The 21,723-nt window shown below is 36.3% G+C and overlaps 1 protein-coding gene and 1 pseudogene across 1 annotated transcript in view; one reads left to right on the top strand and one right to left on the bottom strand.

Moving 5' to 3' along the window:
* Positions 1–21,723, bottom strand: part of LOC137397228 (cyclin-dependent kinase-like 1) — a 485,333-nt pseudogene that overhangs the window by 43,464 nt on the left and 420,146 nt on the right.
* The window catches only part of LOC137397226 (uncharacterized), a 131,914-nt gene continuing 117,070 nt past the window's right edge, over positions 6,880–21,723 (top strand). Inside the window, exons 1-3 of the mRNA XM_068083515.1 lie at positions 6,880–7,043; positions 7,504–7,657; positions 8,685–8,868. Coding sequence (XP_067939616.1) covers positions 6,880–7,043; positions 7,504–7,657; positions 8,685–8,868 — 502 coding nt within the window. The remainder of the gene's footprint in view (positions 7,044–7,503; positions 7,658–8,684; positions 8,869–21,723) is intronic.

Here is a 21,723-nt window from a genome sequence, read left to right as displayed (position 1 = left end):
TCTTTTTTATGATTCTGTCGTCATTATACTTTTATTTACAATACACATTCACAAGGTTTTACAAACCTTAACACACTCTTTACATAGTAATATATTTTTAATAAGTATTTTTTAAGTAATATATTATTTAAACGTTAATTTAGGACTTGCCACCTATTTTTCGAAGTGTTGGCATCGATAACAAAGTCCAGGAAAGTAATCACCTCATCATCCTCATGAATGCAGACCATAATTAAATTTATGTGAAAGAAGATCGGAAGAATAGTGAAAAAACAAGATTAGCAGGACAACCTTTGTACTAGTTTATGGCCATCGAAACATCCGTCTCCACGGCATGAGAGCTATGCGCAGCCACTGCGCAGTCGCTGTTTCCTTGCTGCGAATTTGCACTGGCTTCGCACTGATCAGTGCGCAGTGATTTCAGTGCGAAGACGCCGTTTCCATGATTCGGAGATAGCGCAACTCCGAAGCACTGCGCATCATGGAAACATAGTGTATAAGGCTGATGAGCTTGGCAGGTGTCACAAATCAGATACACAAACAGCTTTCACAAGAGCCACTTTGCAAATACTTTGACACGCTACATGTATGTGGGTGCCACCAGTAAATATAGATAGGTTTGGCTAGAAGATAAGATATATAGGCTTCAGTAACCAATTGCGTAGACAAGCTGTGCAGGTACTACTATAAATATGCACGTAGGACCTTTCGGTTTTGCAACAGACCAAAATTTTGCACCAAAGTTTTTATGTTTCCCTAGTAAAGTCGGGTTCAGTAATAACAGCCAACTACATGATCAAGTTATTTTAGACTATGTCACATATTGGTTATTCAACCTTTGCAGTTGTCATTTCAATCAGCTTTTCTGAGGTATTTGTTTGGTTGCGCGAATGAGTTCATTGTCATGTCCAAAGCTAGAAGCATTGCCAGATATAGGCTACAAACAGTGATAGGATCACTAGATTCTGCATTCGCTATTCAGTAAATCCAACCAGCAACTAATCAGCTCAAACTTAAGGTTCAGAACAAATGCAATCACTGACTTGAACACTTCATTCACAGTGATTCTACACGGCCAATCAAAGTCCAAACTCATTTGTAAGTTTTTTATAGATTTTCTCCTCAGACTCTTTTAATTAGTTTTAATGTTTTCTGGTCAGCCACCTCTGGCAGTTTTAGGAGAACTACAGTAGCTTTCATCTATATTAAAGAATGCTAAGTTAGATGGGATCTATCAACAGCAGCTAAACATATAGACATCATCACTAGCTTTAGCCTGAGATCCTTATGACTAATTTAATGATGGCTAAACACTATGCTATGATGACTGAATACTTGCCTTATAGGAAAATGGTTTGATGTTTGCTAAGTTCTCTGTGTCAATTCCCAGGTAACCGATAGACTTATAACTGTTTTGATAGCATTTCACTGTAACTGCATGTGTAGAAGATAACTCCAAGTTTGTTAATATACGTCTTACTAAATTAATGCCTATTGAATACCATATTTCTAATGGATATTTCTCTGATGTTGTGTCACGTGGATCTTTAGACAAATTGAAAACCTGAAGCAGGTTTAGCTTTCCTAAAACCAACTAATAGGTAAATTTCTTCTATGTAATATATATAATGTAAACCTGAAAACAATTGCAAGTTTTGTTTGTACACTAAAGTAGTTTAATAAAAATAAATGATTTATTGAAGCTGCTAAAATTCATGATTCTGAATTTAATTTGACCTGACGGAAAAAAATTAACTTCTTAACAATTAAACTGTTGTCTTCTGTAAAATATCTTGATTGTCATTTTATTCGAAGCATTTTCAACAAGGCTTGTCAGCCACACCAACTTTTCTAACTAAAAATATTTGTTCAAAGCATAAAAATGATTCATATGAGAATAGCCAAAACAGGTGACTGTATTTTTCGTTCACTGCAAAGTTAATGCCTGAGATCTGGAAGTGACAAGTAGATAGTCTTGCTGTCTTCACTTTGATCGTGTACCAGGAGACAATATCTATTGAGCATTCAAAGTGTAACTAAACAAAAATTACCCTTGTCTATATATAAATTTCGAAGTTTGTGTGTTTGTGTGTGTGATTTAAGATCCGAGATATAGTTATTAAAATGTAGGATTGAATTATTCATTTCATGCTGGATTTGATCTTAGACCCTCCCATTTTCCAAGCCAACATTGTCCCAATCAAGCGGAGCGAGATTGAATGATTCATTGGGTGACTTATGTTGCTAATTGGGTGAAAATTTGCACACTGTTTTGCATGGCGCAATGTCATATAATGCTTGATCTTGGGGCGTTATTAGTATGTGCTCCAACTAGTCATTGGCTATCGACTAGGCTAATGGCAAATGGAAGGCAACTACATTACTTGTCCCTGCTTATAAGCTGATTTTTAAGACTCGTGCAATGTTTGGCATTCCGCTAGTCTCTATATATAAAACTAGTTGTACCACCAGCCATTACCTGGGTAATAAAAAAGTCTTTGGACCGGAAATTGATTTGTATTTAAAACATAACAACAATTATCCTTCTTACTTTCAAGCTACATACCATGAGAGAAGTGTTTTGTATAGCTGAAATAAATTAGGAGAAAAATAAAAACAACTGTAAACGTTTTAAAACTTTGTCAAACAAATGTGCCTTTCAAGCTAATAGCCTGGCATATTGCTAATGAAAATTCCACTAAGCTAGTTAATAATATTAGGCTTCTAATGACCTAAAGCCATGACTTTGTGCCTGCATTGTTGGCCAGCTCAGCTGTTCAAATAATAGCTATAGCCGGGATGACTACCAACAGACCAACATTTATACATGCATACTTGGAGAAATATATATATATATATATATATATATATATATATACATATATATATATATACATATACACATAGATATACACATAGATATACACATATATATATATATATATTATATATATATACGCTATATATATACGCTATATACATATATATAGATAAAAAATTGTTTCCTCACCCCGGATACCCGTATGGGTCGTAAATTCTGCTCTAACTCAGGTCTCCTACCAGAGACCTGGGAGTTTGAGCACTCGCCTCAAGATCTTAGCTGTTCCCAATAGCGCACTTTTCTGCAACTCACCTGGATTGATTGCTGTTGGTATTTAGGCAAGCCACATTTTATATATATATACAAAAACTATATATATATATTATTATATTTTTATTAGATATATATATATATATATATATGTTTATATATATATATATTGCGTAATCTTTCAAGGATTCAAGCATTCATACGCTATTAGTAACTCAACCGAAAAAGCCTAGTGTAATATCACTAAACAAAAACAGAAAGCTTGCTATACATGCAATAAAATCTGTCACTCCAGACTCCCTGATAGCCCAGGCAGGCCTAATTGAACGTTACATATATTTATATATAAATATATTTATAGCCTGTAAGTATATTTAATGCCTGTAAGTAACCAGTTTCAGAACGTTAAGAGCGTACCGGCATTAAGTGGAGCAGTGAAGCTCTTGTCTTGCTGTGCGACCACATGCTTCATCGTGTGTCTCAGCTCATATTCTTCTATGTATGCCTGAAGACTATCTAAAGTACTGAGCGTATGTAGCCTACTGTGTAGCTTACATGGTAATGAAGTAACAACCGTGTTCAAGCTGTAAACAAATAGAATGGGTGCTGTAACAGTATTTTAGGAAATAATACCAGCATTTAGCTCAGACTACTACCAACAAACATCAAAGCTTATTGCATATCTACTGGCAAATGCAATATTGTTCTAAAGAGTGATGCTGACAGATAAAAAAGGTACAGATTCAGTCGTTTAAAAGGGGTAATGTTGTGCAAGGTATAATTACTATTACATTGCACCCACTTTTGCCAATGCCTGTACTGATTATTGATTGACTGAGATTTATGTTAACCTTTAGTACTAATAAGTCTACACAGTCACGATCAAGGGTTTGTCACCGCAATCAGTCTATCACACAACAAGCGATAATATTAACAAAAAAAGAGGGTGGGTGTTTGGGATGTTGACGTAAATGTTTCGTAATATAAAAATTCTCAAAAATAAATAAGCCTAGTGAACAATAAGACCAATCAGGAGAAACTACCTATCACAGAAGAAGAGCACCAAGCTCAATAACAATTGTTGCTGAACTTTCTGTTCTACTTCTGTGGATGGTTTATTGGTCTAGCCTGTATGCAAGCCAGACTTGGTGTTGGTTTATTATATTACAACAAATCTCCACTCACTAACTACTTATCTCACCTCGGGCTAGTAGCAAAATAAAGATGATACACTATTCTTGAAAATTACGGTTATCTGGATCTGGATCTGGATGATGTTTAGTCCCTAGAGCCTCATGAGAATCAAGAGAGGGACCCTCCGATCACTAGGTCTTTTTTTGTTAGTCCGCTACAATCTCCCCAGTGCGGATCTCCCGAGATGTCCTGAGGATGAATCCCTGCAAAAACTGACCAGAGTCACAGGAGAGGGCGTTTAGATTGTTAGAACGTGTGATCATGTAGTGAGTAGATGCGTTCATTTCGGTCAGTGTGTCATGGATGGATGGAAACGTATCTTTGTTTGATACGATATTAATGTACAAAGACAATCTCTGTTGCTGTCTTCTGTGTTTTAAAGACTTTAAGCCACACATGAATTTTTCTTCTGAGACGGACACCTCTCTGCCTTTAATATTTTTAATGAACCTCACAGCTTTATTTTGTATGCGTTCCAGCATGTCGGAATGCGTGGCTGTATGAGGGTCCCAGACCTCGGCTGCGTATTCAAGAACAGGTCGACACAGCTGCTTATAAGCAATCAATTTCACTGCGACTGGGGCATCACTAATAGTATTTTTTAACAATCCAAGGATGCGTGATGCTTTCATACAAATATATTCAATATGTGTACTGTTGTACAATATGTGTATGTTATTTATCATTTTTTATATCAATTACACACAGGATTGGAGTGAGAGAGATTAAGCGGGTTGTTGCGAGACTTTTAGGGTAGTAAATTCTTCTACCGTATATACCGTATATCGTGCACCGGGATCGCAGGACTTTTTTGATAGGAACCAGATTTTTCCCTATTTAAGCTCGGCTGTAGGATATTCTAGAAGAACCCTGCTTAAAAGTAGGGCAGCTACAGTAAGCCCTGAAGTTTGCTAGAGCAATACTAAAGATTGTTTCGACTCCACAACATTTTTTTGTTTTCAAAATTAGGCGTTTCCTGCGTAGCAGATATCTTTACCTGGATATTATGGGAGGCGAGACTGTGTACTGCTCACCTTACAGCGTTTTTTATAACGTGACGTTCGGAAAATATCATCGGCTAAACAATACCTCCCTTGATTTTCATACAACGCGTCTTCTATTCAAAAAGTACTCGGTTTGATTGGCGATATTTTTTAATTTGCAGTTGTCTGCTCTTTTCAAATATCAACATTTAAGTTGCTCCATCTGTTTCCGCTTGACAGATTTTACAGCACTTCGTTACTGTTACTAAGCGCGCCATCGAAACCGATGATGATATTTTGCCGGATGTTGGGAGTGCGCAGTAAAATGCGCGCGCAGAAGGGAGCGGCACACCAGTAACTTCCTAGTTCGCGAACGGTAGCATATTCATCGTAATTATCTCACTTTGGAGAGTTTTATAGTGAGTATCATGTTTCAGTGTGTGTTAAGCTGCTACATTTAATTGTATGCAGTTAATGGAGCTTGTTTACTCAGTAAAACGTGTTTTAAGCTAATTTTGCTACACATGATCATGTCTAATCTGTGCTAATGCAGGCCAATCACTTACGATAACTTCTGCTCCCTGACAATGTTGGCGTACGACCATGCTCGATTCACACTGCACAATCAAGAAGATATGATCTATTGGAGCCTATTTATTTAATATATTCAGAGCATTTAAACTGCCAATTAATTATTATTAAATAGAACTGATTGTATCGGAACCGATGACTAGCTTTAGTGTGCTCTGCTTTAAGTTATCCTAAGTTGCTTGATCGCTTAATGTAATAGGTGATACTCGCGATGAGTTGCGTGAGAGCATAGATATGTGGTTAATATCTGGATAGACTATGGTTGATCTCAAGATGTTAACGGTGTGTGATTCGAAGTGTAGTAAGATATTATAGCAGTTCTCTTTGCTATATTACTCTTTATTACGTCATTCTATGCTAGGGGCTGATACCGACTTTCATGCTATTTAAGCAGCAAAAGTGTCAAGTGTAAACCGTGTTATGATGACACTTCTATCAACATATCTATCTAGCATAGTTCTATAGTAAGGGATACTATAAGACTATGCTAACTAAAGTTATCTTTGGCGGTAAAACTTGGTTTTACCAATAAACCACTGCCTCCGCTCTAGGGGTATATAACAGTATTATGTAGGAGAATATGACCAAGGAAGTTGAAGTTTTAATTCAGCCTCATGCTAGAGACAGTGAGGAGTTGACATTTTTGAAGACTGCTTTTTTAAGCCATTTACTTTGTTTTGTCATGTGGTGAACCAATCATGAATCTCTTAGCTACAGAATGACAAGTCATCACTTGGATATTTTTATTTACATGATATAGTGATAATGTTGCATGTAACAATCTTATTTTTAAATGTAAACTTTATGACTTCATTTATTTAGGTACTTTAGAAATGCTTCATCCGATGTATTGTACATAATAAGTGGCGCTTAATAATGTTCCTAACAATTAAGCATTAGCTAGTCTACAGCATTCATACCATTATCATCTTATAATGTATTGGTTACTGTGTAATTCTGTAGGTTCAATAGAAATTTTCAAAGTTCATTATTATATATTTTTGTCATTTCATTTTAGCAATGGCTTCTGCTTCTCATGATATTGAATGTGAATTTTGTGGATTGAGAAATGAAAAAATTGTTGATCCTAAACAACTACCTTGCGGCCACATACACTGTATGCCATGCCTTACATCACACTATGAAAAGAACAAGATTTGCTGGTGCGGGCTTCAAAGCTGCGGGTAGGTCATACTCAAAGGTACTGTGATGCTAACATTGTACATATTTAATACGCTTGTAAACAAGCTATTTAGAATGATTGATTGGGCCCTGCTATTGTTCTAGAAGACCATTCCTATTAAAGTTGTCTCTCAGATATTTTAATATTAGGCCTAAGTGACGAGTATATTAATTCCATGTGATCACACACCTTTATAATTGACCATTAAGAAACGATGTTTGTACATTAATTGAAATGATTTGTGTACATTTAATTCACTGGAAAGAGTGATCATCATTGGACAGACTACAATTTCCATTGGAACTCTTGTCTCTAGTTGCTTATTAGCTCAACTCTCAAACCAGCCAAGTCTTCAAAGGTTGACTTGCAACGAAATTTAAGTCTTTAATAATTAACTTTAGATAATTGAGAATAGTTCATTATGTAATTATATTATGTTATGTATAAACCATGATTTTTAGGAAGGTGTATAAGATGTCACCCGAATTATTGGATGACTATGATGTGGATGATGCAAGGCTCTGTGACACTTGCATCAAGATACGACAACACAAACGCCAAGCCACATCTTACTGCACCGATTGCTCAAGGAAATTCTGTAAAGAGCACCTTGAGGTATGTCAAAAATATATTTGATTTGAATGTTGCTGCTACAATTCATAGCTTCAGAGTTCAGCTTGTCATGTGCATGTTTATTTCACATGGTAGCATAGTTACTGCTGTTTACCTCCATTATTCATTAAATATAAATAGAATAGTCCAGTCATTTACTTGTGTCAACCAGCTGCATTGCCTCTCTCTTTAAATATTTACTTAGCCTATATATAGCATTATGGTAATTGAGGGTGGGTATCGGTTCTAGATGATTATCATTTAGCACTAGAGCTTCAGAGCTCAGGCTAAGCAGTTTACGCTTGGTTATAACTTTGAATGCATTAGGTGACAATCTGATGCATATCCGATCACCAGAGGTTTATTATCAAGATAGTCTTTTCTCATTTGTCATTTTTGTGAACTTGTTAATCTTGTTGTCTGAGACTACCCTGATTTGTGGCCGCTGGAGAGCTGATCTGAAATACATGCCCATGCATTTCATATTACAGGAAGTATAGTATGCAGCCATTAGCCTTTGTAGGCAGATCTTGCCCTAAATGCATCAAATAGGTAAAAGTCAGTTTAAAACTGATGCTCACTAATCAGGCCAATGTGGGGTGAGGCTCATGGAGTCCTGCCTTCTGTTAAGAACAATCATATTCTATATATGATCATCATTCTCTCTAGCAGTTTAGAAATTGTATTATTTATAATGCTACATTATGCTGAGCCTCGTGCTGCAATGTATTGCTGTACAGTATCATGACAGCTTTCAATGATGCAGCAACATTCATGATGTTATGTACTTTACACCAATCATATTTAACTTGTATATTACCTCATGGGATTCCCAACTACTTACCTTCCAGGTGTAGAAAATCTAAAAGCCTACATATCATCCTTAGATGGTAATTATTGATAAGCAAGGCCTGTTTTCAAATTTTGATTCTTTTGTATTTCTAGATCAACTACTGCAGCAGATGTCTCACTGTGACAGTGACTTCCCTTGTTTTAAATAACACCGTAGCTATGTTTTTCTTTGTTTCAGTACCATGATGTTGCACTAGGTGATCATCGTACGGTCTCCATGACCCAGTATCTGTCAAAGGAGAGCCAACATAAGCCAGATATCTGTACAAAACATGAGAATCAACCATTAGTGTTGGGATGTAAAGTCTGCCATACAATCTGCTGTGTGAAATGTGTAGCAGATTCAACCAAGTGTGATAAAGGTAAGTTTAGTGAGCAAACACTGTACTTACATTGGATAGCAGAATGACATTTACATACTGAAATAGACTGGATAAATAAGGAAAGATTTAGTAGGAAAATTCACAGGCAGTAATATCACAGCTGATGCTAGTTATAAATGCTGACATGTTCCAGCTCGTCAGACTTTTGAGGAGATTATTTAAACCATTTTTATTAGTGTAGTGAATCTTGCTTATATTCTGCGCTTTCCTTCAGGCAATAAATTTGCTATCTTACATCCAACTTGTCATGGTCTCTTAATAATTATTCATTTGGAATCTGGAAAATTTCTGTACCAATTGATAGATATTGCTTACAATATATCCCGATGATAATATAGCCTGTGGCCTGCTGTGCAATTTGTTGGAGCTTTTAGTTGCTTATTTCATTTTAAATTTGAGGGCATATTACTGTTATATAACCGCATTTAACAGTTTTGCATAAAACCCATTGCATTCGTTGATATGTTTGCTACGGTTAGCAGCAAAAACTATCTTTTTATGTGCAATATAAGAGAAGTTAGGAGTGTTGACCCATTTTACCCTAGTTAGAAAACCGCAAGGATGCTATCAAATAAAATTGTATATATCTACAAGTTCCTGTGTTATATAATAATAATAATATTAATAATCTATCAAACACTACAAACATATTCAAAAACAAGCGACATAAGTGAGTCTTACTTCTAATAAACTCAGAAACCAAATGAGCATTTTTTAAATTGTTATTTGCATCGTTTGCTCGGATAGATACCTTCTGTTTGGTGCTTCCGATGAAATGAACATTTTATTTTGGCTGTCCAATACTTTCCACAATTTTTCTAACATCAACTCTTCTGCACTGCTGAAACTGTAAAATGTAAACCGTTTTTGTCATGCATTGAAGTAACAAGACCACATCGAACAAGCAACTTCTATTAGGCTGATTAGTTACTAATTATTTCTATTGTGCTGCTTTCAAAAATTTACCGAAAAGCTGGAAAGCTTTCAAGTTGAAAAAGGGATTGATACGGACAGAAACATTGTAAAAATTAATTGTTATTGATTTAATTTATTCATTATTAGTGCGATTCCGTGGACACGCTTCTACTGATCACTTGCTATTATCGGTTCATGAATTTCTTCCATACTAACAAATCAAGGTAATATTGTACAGGTGGACCACATGACTTCCAATCACTGGAAGATCTGGCAGCCTCCCTGCTGAACACCATAATAACAAAAGAGAGTACAACCAAGGATGAAGAATATGAAAAACTATTCAAGGAAGTATCTAAAGTACAGGCAGACTTTGATGATGAAACACAAGCCATGCTTCTACTTATCCATAATACAAGAGACAGTCAGGTTTGTAATTATTGTTCATGTTGAAATACCCTGGCTGCCTTCTTTCTTTTGTTATACCTAACTAGTTGCTGTGACATAATGACATTTCCTGTGATATGAGAAAGAGGCTACAATTTGAGGTAATATAGGAAGAGGCCACATCAACTTACTCCAACTAATGTGTTTCCTAGCTTTTTATCCAAGTAGTTGCTATGACATTGAAGCAGTAGTTTTAGCAAGAGAAAGAGACTACAACTCCTGAATGATAGCTTATCTAAAATTTCTATTTCCCCTACTATTTCCTGTTACAGCTAAATGAGATTAAACTTAAATATGACACACTAGAGAAACATGTGCTGGAAAACCGACAGCAGTCACGGACTAAAATTGCTGATTTCATAGAAGATGTGCTGCTCAAGCAGTGGAATAGCCTGAGGACCAATAAGGAGTTGCTAGAAACTGGGACTAAGAGCCATCCCCCGGTAAGCTATTGGTCAGGATTGCTACTCAGGAATTCAATAATGTTCAGGATTTCGTGGACATGATGATATTGTAGATATATGGGTCTGCCTGTGTGTGTACAAATGCTTGTGTAGTGTGTATATTCTGGTGTAACTGTGTGCACTAGCGCTTGTGCACTGTGTATGTTTTGGTATACTTGTATGTACTATACTTGTGTAGTATATATATTCTGGAATACCTGTGTGTATTAGCGCTTGTGTAGTGAATATACTTAGGTATGCCAGTGTTTACTACTGCTTGCACACTGTATATGCTGTGGTATACCTTTGGGTACTAGTGTTTGTGTGTTTGGTATTTTCTTGAATACCGGTTTGGACTAGTTCTCGTGTACTCTATATTTTGGTACACCTGTGATGTACCATTACTTGTTTTTCATATATATTTATTTTAGTATACTTGTGTGTACCAGTGTTTGTGTAGTGTATATGTTTTGGTATCCCTGTGTATGCTTGTGTAGTGTATATATCGAGATACACCAGTGTGTACCATTGTTTGCACAGTGTATATATTTTAGCAATACTGTATGTACCATTGCTTGTTTTGTATATGTCTTTTGGTATACCATTTTGTGCTTGTGTAACAAAAATATTTTTCTGAAACTGTTTGTAGTAGTGTTTGTAAAGTGTATATATTGTAGTGTACACATCTGTACTAGTGCTTGTATACTGTATACCTTTTGGTGTACCTGTAGGCATTAGTATTTGTGCAGTGTATACATGTTTGTTTACCGGTTTAGATTAGCGCTTGCGTATTATGTGTGTTTTGGTATACCCGTGTGTACTAGTGCATGTGTAGTATATATATTTTTATATGCCTGTCCTAACTAGTGCTTTCGTACTCTATATATTTCGGTACACCTTTGTGTTTTAGTGTTCGTTTGTACTAGCGCGAGTGTAGTGTATATACTTTAATATACTAGTGTGTATTAGGACTTGTGTAGTATATATGTTCTGGTATACATGTGTGTACTACTGCTGGTGTAGTGTATATATTTTGATAAATCTGTCTGTACTAGGGTTAGTGTTGTGTATATATTTCGGTATACCTGTGTGTACCAGTGCTTACGTAGTGTATATATTCTACTAAAACTCTTCTTAACAGTGCTCTTGTGGTGTATATATATACTAGTGCTCGTGTACTCTATATTTTTCGGTACACCTGTGTTGTACTATTACATGTTTGCCATATATCATTTTTTGGTATACATGTGTGTACTAGTGTTTGTGTTGTGTATATGTTTTGGTATACCAGTGCGTACCAGTGCTTGCACAATGTATATATTTAAGTAATACTATACTGTACTGTACTATACTATACTGTAATGTATATACAGTCAAACATGGATAACTCGTCCACGGATAGCTCGAACACATGGTTAATTCGAACATTTCCTTTGGTCCGTTCCCACGTAATGATAAATTGCTATAGATAACTCGAACTCAACACTGTTAATTCAAACTGTTTTTTTGCCCAATGGCTACCGAAACGGTTGTTATCGCTTTAGAAAATCACTTTATTCAAAGCCATAGAGGTAAACTTCATCTTTTCGTAATTCATAAGCGTCGTTATTACCACCATCGGCAAAATATTTTTGTCAACGACTTTTATAAAGGTTTGGTGAAATTTGATTTATACTGCTATACGATGAATAGCACGGGCTAGCCGGGTCACGCGCGCAAGGATTTTCGCCACGCACATACAAAACAAAAATCGCATGTTGTTTTTGTTTTGTATGTGCGTGGGGAAAATCCTTGAGTGCGTGACCCGGCTAGCCCGTGATGAATAGTTTTCCGACATTGATTCCGTGTTGAATCAACGTCGGAATGTTGAATGTTTAAAACGTCTTAAAATTGTTGTAATTAAACGTATACGTTGTCTGAGCTACAAAAAACTATTCATCGTTTGACCTAAACACAGAATACGTGTGTACATTCAATAAGTATCTATTAAAAAAGCATGAGTGATATAGAATGTACCGTAAAACCTCGTAAAACTTCTAATTGAACTGCCTCGGAGTGTTGCTCTTAACGAATCCTAGGTAAAGTAAGGTAATCTTAGCATAAACTTCAAGAAAAAACGGCAAAATTGATCGTGGGTAAAACCCCAAAAGAAAAAAATGTTTTTTCTTTTGAGCATTTCAACAACGATCAAGTTTTGCCAATGTCAATCTGAAAAACGTCCTGCCAATAACATCACCTCAAACAACAAACCAATCTCAAGTGATAGAAAAATCTCTATACTTTTTCATAAAAACGTTTTAAACTTTACATTAGAAGCATTTAATTTGAAACAAGCCATTTGTGATTTTGATTTATATTATAGTCTGTATATGTACATGTATCTACTAATAAATAAGTAAATATATGGACTTGTGACAGTGCTCTGATAACTTGAACGCTCTGATAATTCGAACACTTTTGCTCGGTCCCTTGAAGTTCGAGTTATCCATGTTTGACTGTATTTTAGTAATACTCTATGTACCATTGCTTGTTTTGTATATGTATTTTGGTATACCATTTTGTGCTTCTGTAACAAAAATACTTTCTGAAACTGTTTGTAATAGTGTTTGTAAAGTGTATATAGTTTAGTGTACACATCTGTACTAGTGCTTGTATACTGTATACCTTTTGGTATACCTGTAGGCATTAGTATTTGTGCAGTGTATATATTTTGGTAGACTTACATGTACTGCTGCTTGTGTAGTGTGTATGTTTTGCTATATCTGTGTGTACTAGTGCTTGGGTAGTGAATATGTTTTGGGATACCTGTGTGTATCGGTGCTTGTGTAGGGCATATTTTGTTATACACGTGCGTGGTACTGTTTGTACAGTGTATATAATTTAGTTTACCTGTCTGTACAGGTACTTTTATAGTCCATATATTTTGGCATACCTAAGTGTACTAGTGTTTGCGCAATGTATACCATAAGTCCTCATGCTCAAGCCGCGCGGCTTGTGCTCAAAACCAGATGACTCACGAAAGAAAAATTAATTCTCCAACAAGCCGCGTATGCCCACAGACCGCGGCTAATGACTGAGGTTTCGTTGTCCTTGACCCCCTTCAGGAGCGAGAGTGTTGAGAAGAGTTTCGCTATACCCCCATCCTCTTGAATAAGAAAACAGGTTACATCAGTACTCGTGAAAAGAATTTTCTTTTACTTCCAAGTTCGAATTAAAATTCTTAAACCCTTGCATCAAGAACTTACTTGCCATGTCTCAGCTAGATTTTTATTGCACTGTTAGAGGCTCCACGTTTATGGAAAGATGCGGTCAGGAAAGAAACGGTTTTAATGACCTACGACTGTGGTGATTTAACTCATTCGCACCCAACGCGAGTTAACTCGCATATTTATAACGTTGCTATGTACCCAGCGCGAGTTAACTCGCATATTTATAAGGTTGCTATGCACCCAACGCGAGTTAACTCGCATATTTATAACGTTGCTATGCACCCAACGCGAGTTAACTCGCATATTTATAACGTTGCTATGCACCCAGCGCGAGTTAACTTCGCGTCTGAAATTTACCAACTCCTTGCATCGTTATTTTTAAATTATAAAAGAATATTTTTGATTAGTTAGAAAGACAAATTTCTGGCCAATCAGACAAACTTTAAAATATGCCTCTATGACGTCTCCGGCGAAAGTTATAACCAAATTAGTACACCCATCTCAGTTTCTATCAAAACCGGAAATCGTCATGCCGACTTGAAATTTTATCGTTCGTGATAATTTTTTTTCAACTCCAGAAGTAAATATGCAGATTCAGAAGTGGTAAGACATTCAAAGACTGCATAAATCAAATCAAAACATTATTTTTAGTGTTTCAAAGTTTTTATTAACTTTTAATTGTGCCAATTTGTATCGTTATGCTCGAATAAAAATGCACTCTTCACGCTGCCAGCCGTAGTCGGACTAACGTTATCTTTCAGTTTCGATAGGATCATATTGATTCTTAGAGCTGTCTATGAAGTCTGAAAAGTCAAAAACAGAGTTATTGAACATATTTTTATTTTTTGAAACATTTTCATGATGTTTTATTTGAGTTATATTGGCATATAGATTTGCTATGATTTTGTTTGAAGGATGATTCTCGTGAGGAAAAGTTCGAAGTTAGAGTTTCATGATTTTTGTGTTCATCACTAACTGCATATGTATAAATAATAATCATAAATATGTATTGTCTGTAATAAATGAGTAATTTCAGTCAAACTTTGTATATTTTGTAATTTTTATGGTGCAAATCTAACTTTGTTTCAGCAAATGACAATTTTGTCAAAATTGGAAATTTCCTGAAACTACCTTCTTTGAGGCACGGATCTACATAAAAGGGATACAAGGTGTCTATATGAATGTACTATATTTTGAAAGAGGAGACTTGGTTGGTTCTTTTGAAATTTAATTGAATAAATTATCTCAAGTCTGTCTCCTGTAGTAGTAATTTGAATTACGACAATTTTCTGAAAAATTAGCGGTATCTGGGGCTGATCGCCTAGAAATTCGTCGGGTGCAAATGAGTTAAACATTAGCGATAAATTCTTCGTTAGCCTAAAGTATTCCATAAACATGACCTCGAAAATAAACGAGTAGCTGGCCAAAATCCCGTACATAAAAGTGTATCATGGCTGTCACTCTATGGTTATAGCGCGGAACTGAGCAGAGAGCGCATTTATCGAGAAGCCGCCCTAAGACTTGCATAAGTTTTAAACACTTGGCTTTAGCCGCGGCCTATGACTTTGAACCAGAAGCCGCCCCCAACGACAAGCCGCGCGACAAGGACTTACGGTATATATTTTGTATGCCTGTATGTACTGCTGCTTGAGTAATATATGTATTTTGGTATAACTGTGTGTACTCGCTCTTGTGTAGTGTGTATGCTTTAGTATACCTTTGTGTACTAGTGCTTGTGTAGTATATCATATACTGTATATGTATTTTGGTAAACCTGTAGTAGCTAGTGTCTGTGTAGTGTATACATGTTGGTATACTTGGGTGTATTAGTGATTGTGTACTGTATATATTTTGGTATATTTGGATGTAGTAGTGCTTGTGTAGTACATGTATTTTTGTATACATGTGTGTATTAGTGTTTTTGTTGTGTACATATTTTGGTATACCAATGTGTACCAGTGCTTGTGTAGTATGTATGTTTTGGTATACTTGTGTGTACTAATGGTTGTGTAGTGTATATAGTTTGGTATATATGGGTGTACTAGTGCTTGTGTAATCTGTGTATTTTGGCATATTTGTGTGAACTATTGTTTGTGTAGTGTATATATTTTGGTATACCTGTGTGTACTAATGCTTATGTAGTGTATATATTTTTGTGTACCTGTATGCACTAATGCTTATGTAGTGTATATATTTTGGTATACCAATGTGTAATAGTGTTTGTGTAGTGTGTATATTTTGGTGTACCTTTGTGTACTAGTGTTTGTGTAATGTATATATTTTCGTCCTAAGCTCTTTAAAGCTAAAAAGCCAACAGGTAATCGCAGCCATCGCGAAAACGCCTTAGCTTGGAATCCCTCTCCAAAAACTGTTCGAATGGGATACATTTGAACACTATGTGCTTTTGTTTACACTTTCATGCACCCTCATTCGTCGAAATATTTTTTACAAATAAGCTTCACACATTCAATAAACTTCAAATATCCATTAGCGAACCTCTCAAAATTTTTGAAAATGATTCGAGAAGAGCCTCCGGAATGTCGTTCTTAAGAGCAGTATCTTGCATATTTGGGCATACGCTGGCTTTGAAAAATACAGACGATTCCCTACTTACGAACATTCGAGTTACGAACGACGGTACATACGAACTGGTCTGCGTGTAGGCACTACTCGGAAGCACCACCCAGCATCCACCTTTCTCTGCCCAGTTCGTAGCAGTGCATAGATGTGTGAACGTATCTGCAGTGCACAAAGACCTTTTTAATTTTTACTGTACGTATTATAAAGGGATTTGCCGGCCTTTACTTGGCACGATCTATACTAATAAATAAAGAGAAGAGACTGCGTGTAGTATCATTCAGCTTTTAATTAGCGAAGGAAATTTCACTAGCCGCGGAGCGTACGGCTATCTGCTCTGCTCAACTAAATGAGCGCATTCCTTTATATACAATAATATCAACCGTTCCGGCAAACGGTAAGAACACCGGCTAACAAGGTGAATAAATAGGACCGCTAGTGTGTTGGTATGACAACGATATAAGTGACGATAAGTGATAGTGTTATGACGGTATATCAGATATAACAATAGCATAACGAGTGAAACAACGATATAATAAACAGACAACACAAACAAAAAATAAGACAAAAACGATAAGTGATAGCATAACAATTAAAACAACAATATAATAAAAAGGACAAGACATACAATAAATAAGAGATGCCGTGTCATGGCCCGGCGTCCACCAAAGTATTATCTCCATTTTATTAAATTTTTTTTAGTACAAGCCAATACAGGTTACTTATACAAGCCTTAAACGTACTTATATAAACCTTCAATATACTTATATAGGCCTTAAACATAAATTATAATACAAAATATAGCACTGAAGCAACTTACGAACAAATTCACCTTACGAACAGTCGTTCGGAACGTAACTCGTTTGTAGGTTGGAAACCGTCTGTATGACGTTTTCTTGCATCTCAAAGATTACTCGTATCGCCAAGAAGAACCTGTTTGAAGCGCTGACCACATCTCCGTGTTCTCATATGTTGGGGCACTCGTATTTAGAGATATGACTGTATATGATGACCATATCATTAGTTATTAACACAACACATGGAGTTTATTTGTCATTTTATATGAGTTGTTCTATTAATATCACTCTATGTTTAGGCTGCAATTGTGAGAGGATTCAAAGAGTTGAAGGCAAAGTTGGACAGAATTGCTAAAGAAGATTTACCAAAACTCAAACTCACAGATCAGCTACAGTTAAAGCAGATGGGTATGAATAACTGTAAATATGTTTTCTACCCTCATATAGAGGGCTGGACACACTGCATGTCTCTTAATGATGCTAACACCCATTTAGTTAGCAAATGACATTTGGACTCATAGTTTTAGGCTTTGCCGGAAGCTAAATGATTGTAAGGCTCGACATTTGATCGAAGGTAACTCTATTATAGAAGGTTGTGACTTCCTTTGCGATTATCCTCTTGCTACCACGAGACAATTAATTTTGAGGACTTTTGGTCAACAGTAACCAAATATGTTGCCATTTCATTCAATCCAATATTTAAGTGATACAAGCAATGGTTTGCCTTTCTTCTTGCAGGTGAACTTACACAAAATCCTAACATATTTGATCAGAAAGTATCAGTACTTGTGATTTCTTACAGGGATATTTAAGATTAAAATTGACAAAACATTCAGATCAAAATATGGTTCCTTTTTGGTGTCTCATAGTTTCAAAGAAACTGACAGAATTAAACTGTGTAACCCGCAACTTGAACACAATGACTGATTTCCACTACAGCAACAAAACTAGGTATTTTATGCGCTGAATACACAGTAATAGCAAATATAGTAAAATGTTACTCGCTGAAATCTCTCTCACAACGCCTGAATGAGATATGATGCTCGATCTCTCTCAGTTCAGGGATATTCTTTAATATTTAGAGTGAAAATGAAACCGGAAACAAATGGGTGATAATATGTTAGAGGCTGAAAAAGCTGAAGTTTTGCGAAGTTAATACTGAACCTTAGCTTTTATTATGTAAGTTTAGTAAGCTAAACTTTTTCATGTTAAATTCAACATCTGAGTTATACGTCTGTCTCGATGGTTAGAAATTCCTATGTACGTACTGCTGCTACTGCACCTTGTGCTTTGTAATGTTACATTTTATTGCGGATCATATCCACTAAATCCACTAAACTAACTGTAGGTAACCATGGTTACTAAGGTTAACATACTATTTTGTTACCAAATGTTAATATGTACGTATGTAAGGTTTTTACGACTTTTACCAGGGTGTGTTTGTATTAGGTAATCATTACAGGTTTGTATACTTCTCTATACACCATTTTCACCTTTTGATGTCAGCACTGGAACTAATCAAAATCGTATGGCGAGGGTCCACTGTACAGTAGTACAAGTACAGTGTGTACATTTAGCTCAGGTTTTATTCAAAAATATTGATTTCTCATAAAGTGTTGAAAGAATGTGTCAACAAGTTAAATGATTCATTGTACTGCTGAAGGCCAGGTTTTTGTAGCATGGCTACTTATGTTTTGATGGTTTAACATGAGGCTATACAGTCCCTTTATCTATTTTTTGGTTAAATTCTCGGGTTACTCCAGGGATTAGCTGTTATCAAGTGACATTCAGTGACCGTATGATTTAAAGATTAGCTACACATATGCCATCAAAATGGTTCCTTGCATTGTTAAGGTGTTTGCAATGTGTTGGTGATGCCTTGTGGATGTTTCATTTATTAACAGACATCTTAGTGAAAATCAGTAGAGAAAGTAAACTTGTATGTCTGTAATTGGATGAAATAGTAAATTTTACCCTCATTCTACTTAATTAATTTCTAATACATGCTGGTTGCATTCATGATTACCTTTTAATTGATTGGTTCCCTGACAACAAACAGCGTTCCATATATAAACAAACACGTTTCCCTGAGTAAATATATACAGATGTCATTTGTATAAATTGGAATCATTTCAGAGCGTGTAATCATAATCATGTAGATCTTTGAGGTAAATCTTTTTTTTTGCAATGTAACTTCTCATGCAATTGCCGCCGTCATGTAGGGGAGGTCGGGGTAATTTGTGCCATTTGGCAGTTTTTTTCACTTTTTCGCTTTCCATTCTCACGAGTATCTGTCAAACTCATTTTGAAAGAAGTTTAATGTGTTTGCCATGATTAGATTAAGTTCCATGACCGAAGTTTCACAAAAATTGCTATCACACCATTTATAAAAAATCATGTTTGGTGGCTCAAGTTACCCCAGGCATGGGGTAAATTGTGCCGTCTGTACAATTTACATGGGGTAAAATGTGCCGCTACTGAAATACACCATTGTGTGTCTCGAAAAGATCTTTTTTTATTGTTTTATATATAAACATGAACTTTATAATGAATATGATTGTCTGTACAACAATACTAAATATTTACTGCAATTAAAATACATTATTATATGATAACAGTAGGCCTACAGTAGAAAGCGCCTGTTATACTTTACTGAATGTCAAAGCCAAAAAGTTCAACGCGGAACAAGACTTTGCTTGCTGCTCTTTTTGTTCCAACAACATTTATTGGTTGTCCTAACAGTAAAATGACTTCATTGGCATCAATTGTAGATATGTCATCTTTATCGGGAAACGCAAAGGAAGCTGCTGAGCCTTTGACCTTTCTCATGAATTTCATTAGCAGTTCGTTATCATCTACAGAAAGGATCTCTCCAACATAATATTTGAGAGAGCGTTTGTCAGTTGTAAATTTTACCAGCGCATACTCTCCTGCTTTTATTGTAGCATCTGAAACGATCTCTCCTATTTGTTCTATCTCTTCAACAGGGCTATCACTGTCACTATTGACGAGTTCTTTTGACAAGACTTCCTCTTCTTCCTCAGAAGAGTAATTTGCTTTTCTTTTGCAAAGCTTTTTCTGTGCAGCAGGCTTCGACTTTTGGCGTTTCTTGCTCTCCCGCTCTCTCATTCTTTCCTCCAGACGCAACTTCTCTGGTGTGTCTGTTATGATAGCAGACTTAACCTTGCGTCGATTTGTCACCTTTCTCGGACCTGCCTTTGGCAGCGCAAGTATTTGGTCAGGAGTTATTCGGCCTAACAAAGTAGAGGATACTGTTTCAGAAGATGACAGTTGTTTAGCAGGTGTCTCTGGCAAAGTGGCTGGTTGAGGATCCTGGAATGACGTAGATGGCAGAGGATCTGTTGTCCAAGTTGATGACTGGCGCTCAGATGAAGAGGTGGACAGCTGTGGCTCAGCAAGCGAGGTGGATGATCGAGATTTAAAAGACAGATTAGGTAGAACTGGTGTGTTGGTTTGCGGCCCACTTGTCTCAGGTTGGGTGTGATTAGTTTTGGTTACAAATTGATCAACTAATATCGGTTGGTCTGTGACACTAGCAGAAATGAAATCATGACCACCAAATATCATGGAATTTAAAGGGTAAATACCGGTGCATCTAAATGCCGAGTTAATATTCTCTGCAGACATACTTTTGCTGAAGGCTGTTGCTGAAAGGGCTGCCATTTCTTTGATGGAAATATTTCGGCTGACATTAGATCTCATCCAGTCGTCCATTGCCTTATTAAGATAAGTCTTTAATGGGCCAAACACACATCGATCTAAAGGTTGAAGTTTGTGGGATGTGTGTGGAGGAAGTGTTAGCAAATGTATTCCTGAGTTCCTACAGACGTTGATAGCCTGGAGGGAAACATGGGAGCAGTGATTATCGAGAACTAAAAGAACAGGCTTGTCTTTAGAGCAGCGGACATTCGAGATGAAGAAAGGTAGATACTCATAAGCAAAAAGCTCAGTGTTCATATAGCCGGTTCTGTCTGCCACACCCTTGGCGCCTGGTGCACAACCATTCATGAAATCCTGTTTCATAAACACTCTGGGAAATATGTAGAAGGGTGGAATGTGACTGCCACTAGCACTTATGGCACAACACATGGTGATAAGTTCTCCACGTTCTCGGCTTGATGTGGAACCTACTTGCTTCTTTCCAGTTGTTGAAACTACTTTACCCGACACCTGAACTGTCGTAATTCCAGTTTCATCTAGATTGTAAATGTCCTGGGGAGCGAACTTGAATCTGAAATTCAAAGTACACAATTAAAGTCATCTTTTAAGGGTGGAAGTTTTATAAAAATTCATGAATGCAAGAGAGAAAGAATTGGAATTAAATAAGGAGGTAAATTTATACCTTGACATGATGTCTGAGAGCTTGTCGAAGAAAGTGGCAACAGTCACCTTGTTGAATGCAGTTTGACGAGCTAAAGATGTAGC

This window comes from Watersipora subatra, chromosome 5, assembly GCF_963576615.1.
Source record: "Watersipora subatra chromosome 5, tzWatSuba1.1, whole genome shotgun sequence".
Taxonomy (NCBI): Eukaryota; Metazoa; Bryozoa; class Gymnolaemata; order Cheilostomatida; family Watersiporidae; genus Watersipora; species Watersipora subatra.
The sequence above is the reverse complement of the archived record's forward strand: the minus strand, read 5'-3'. Positions and strand labels throughout refer to the sequence as shown.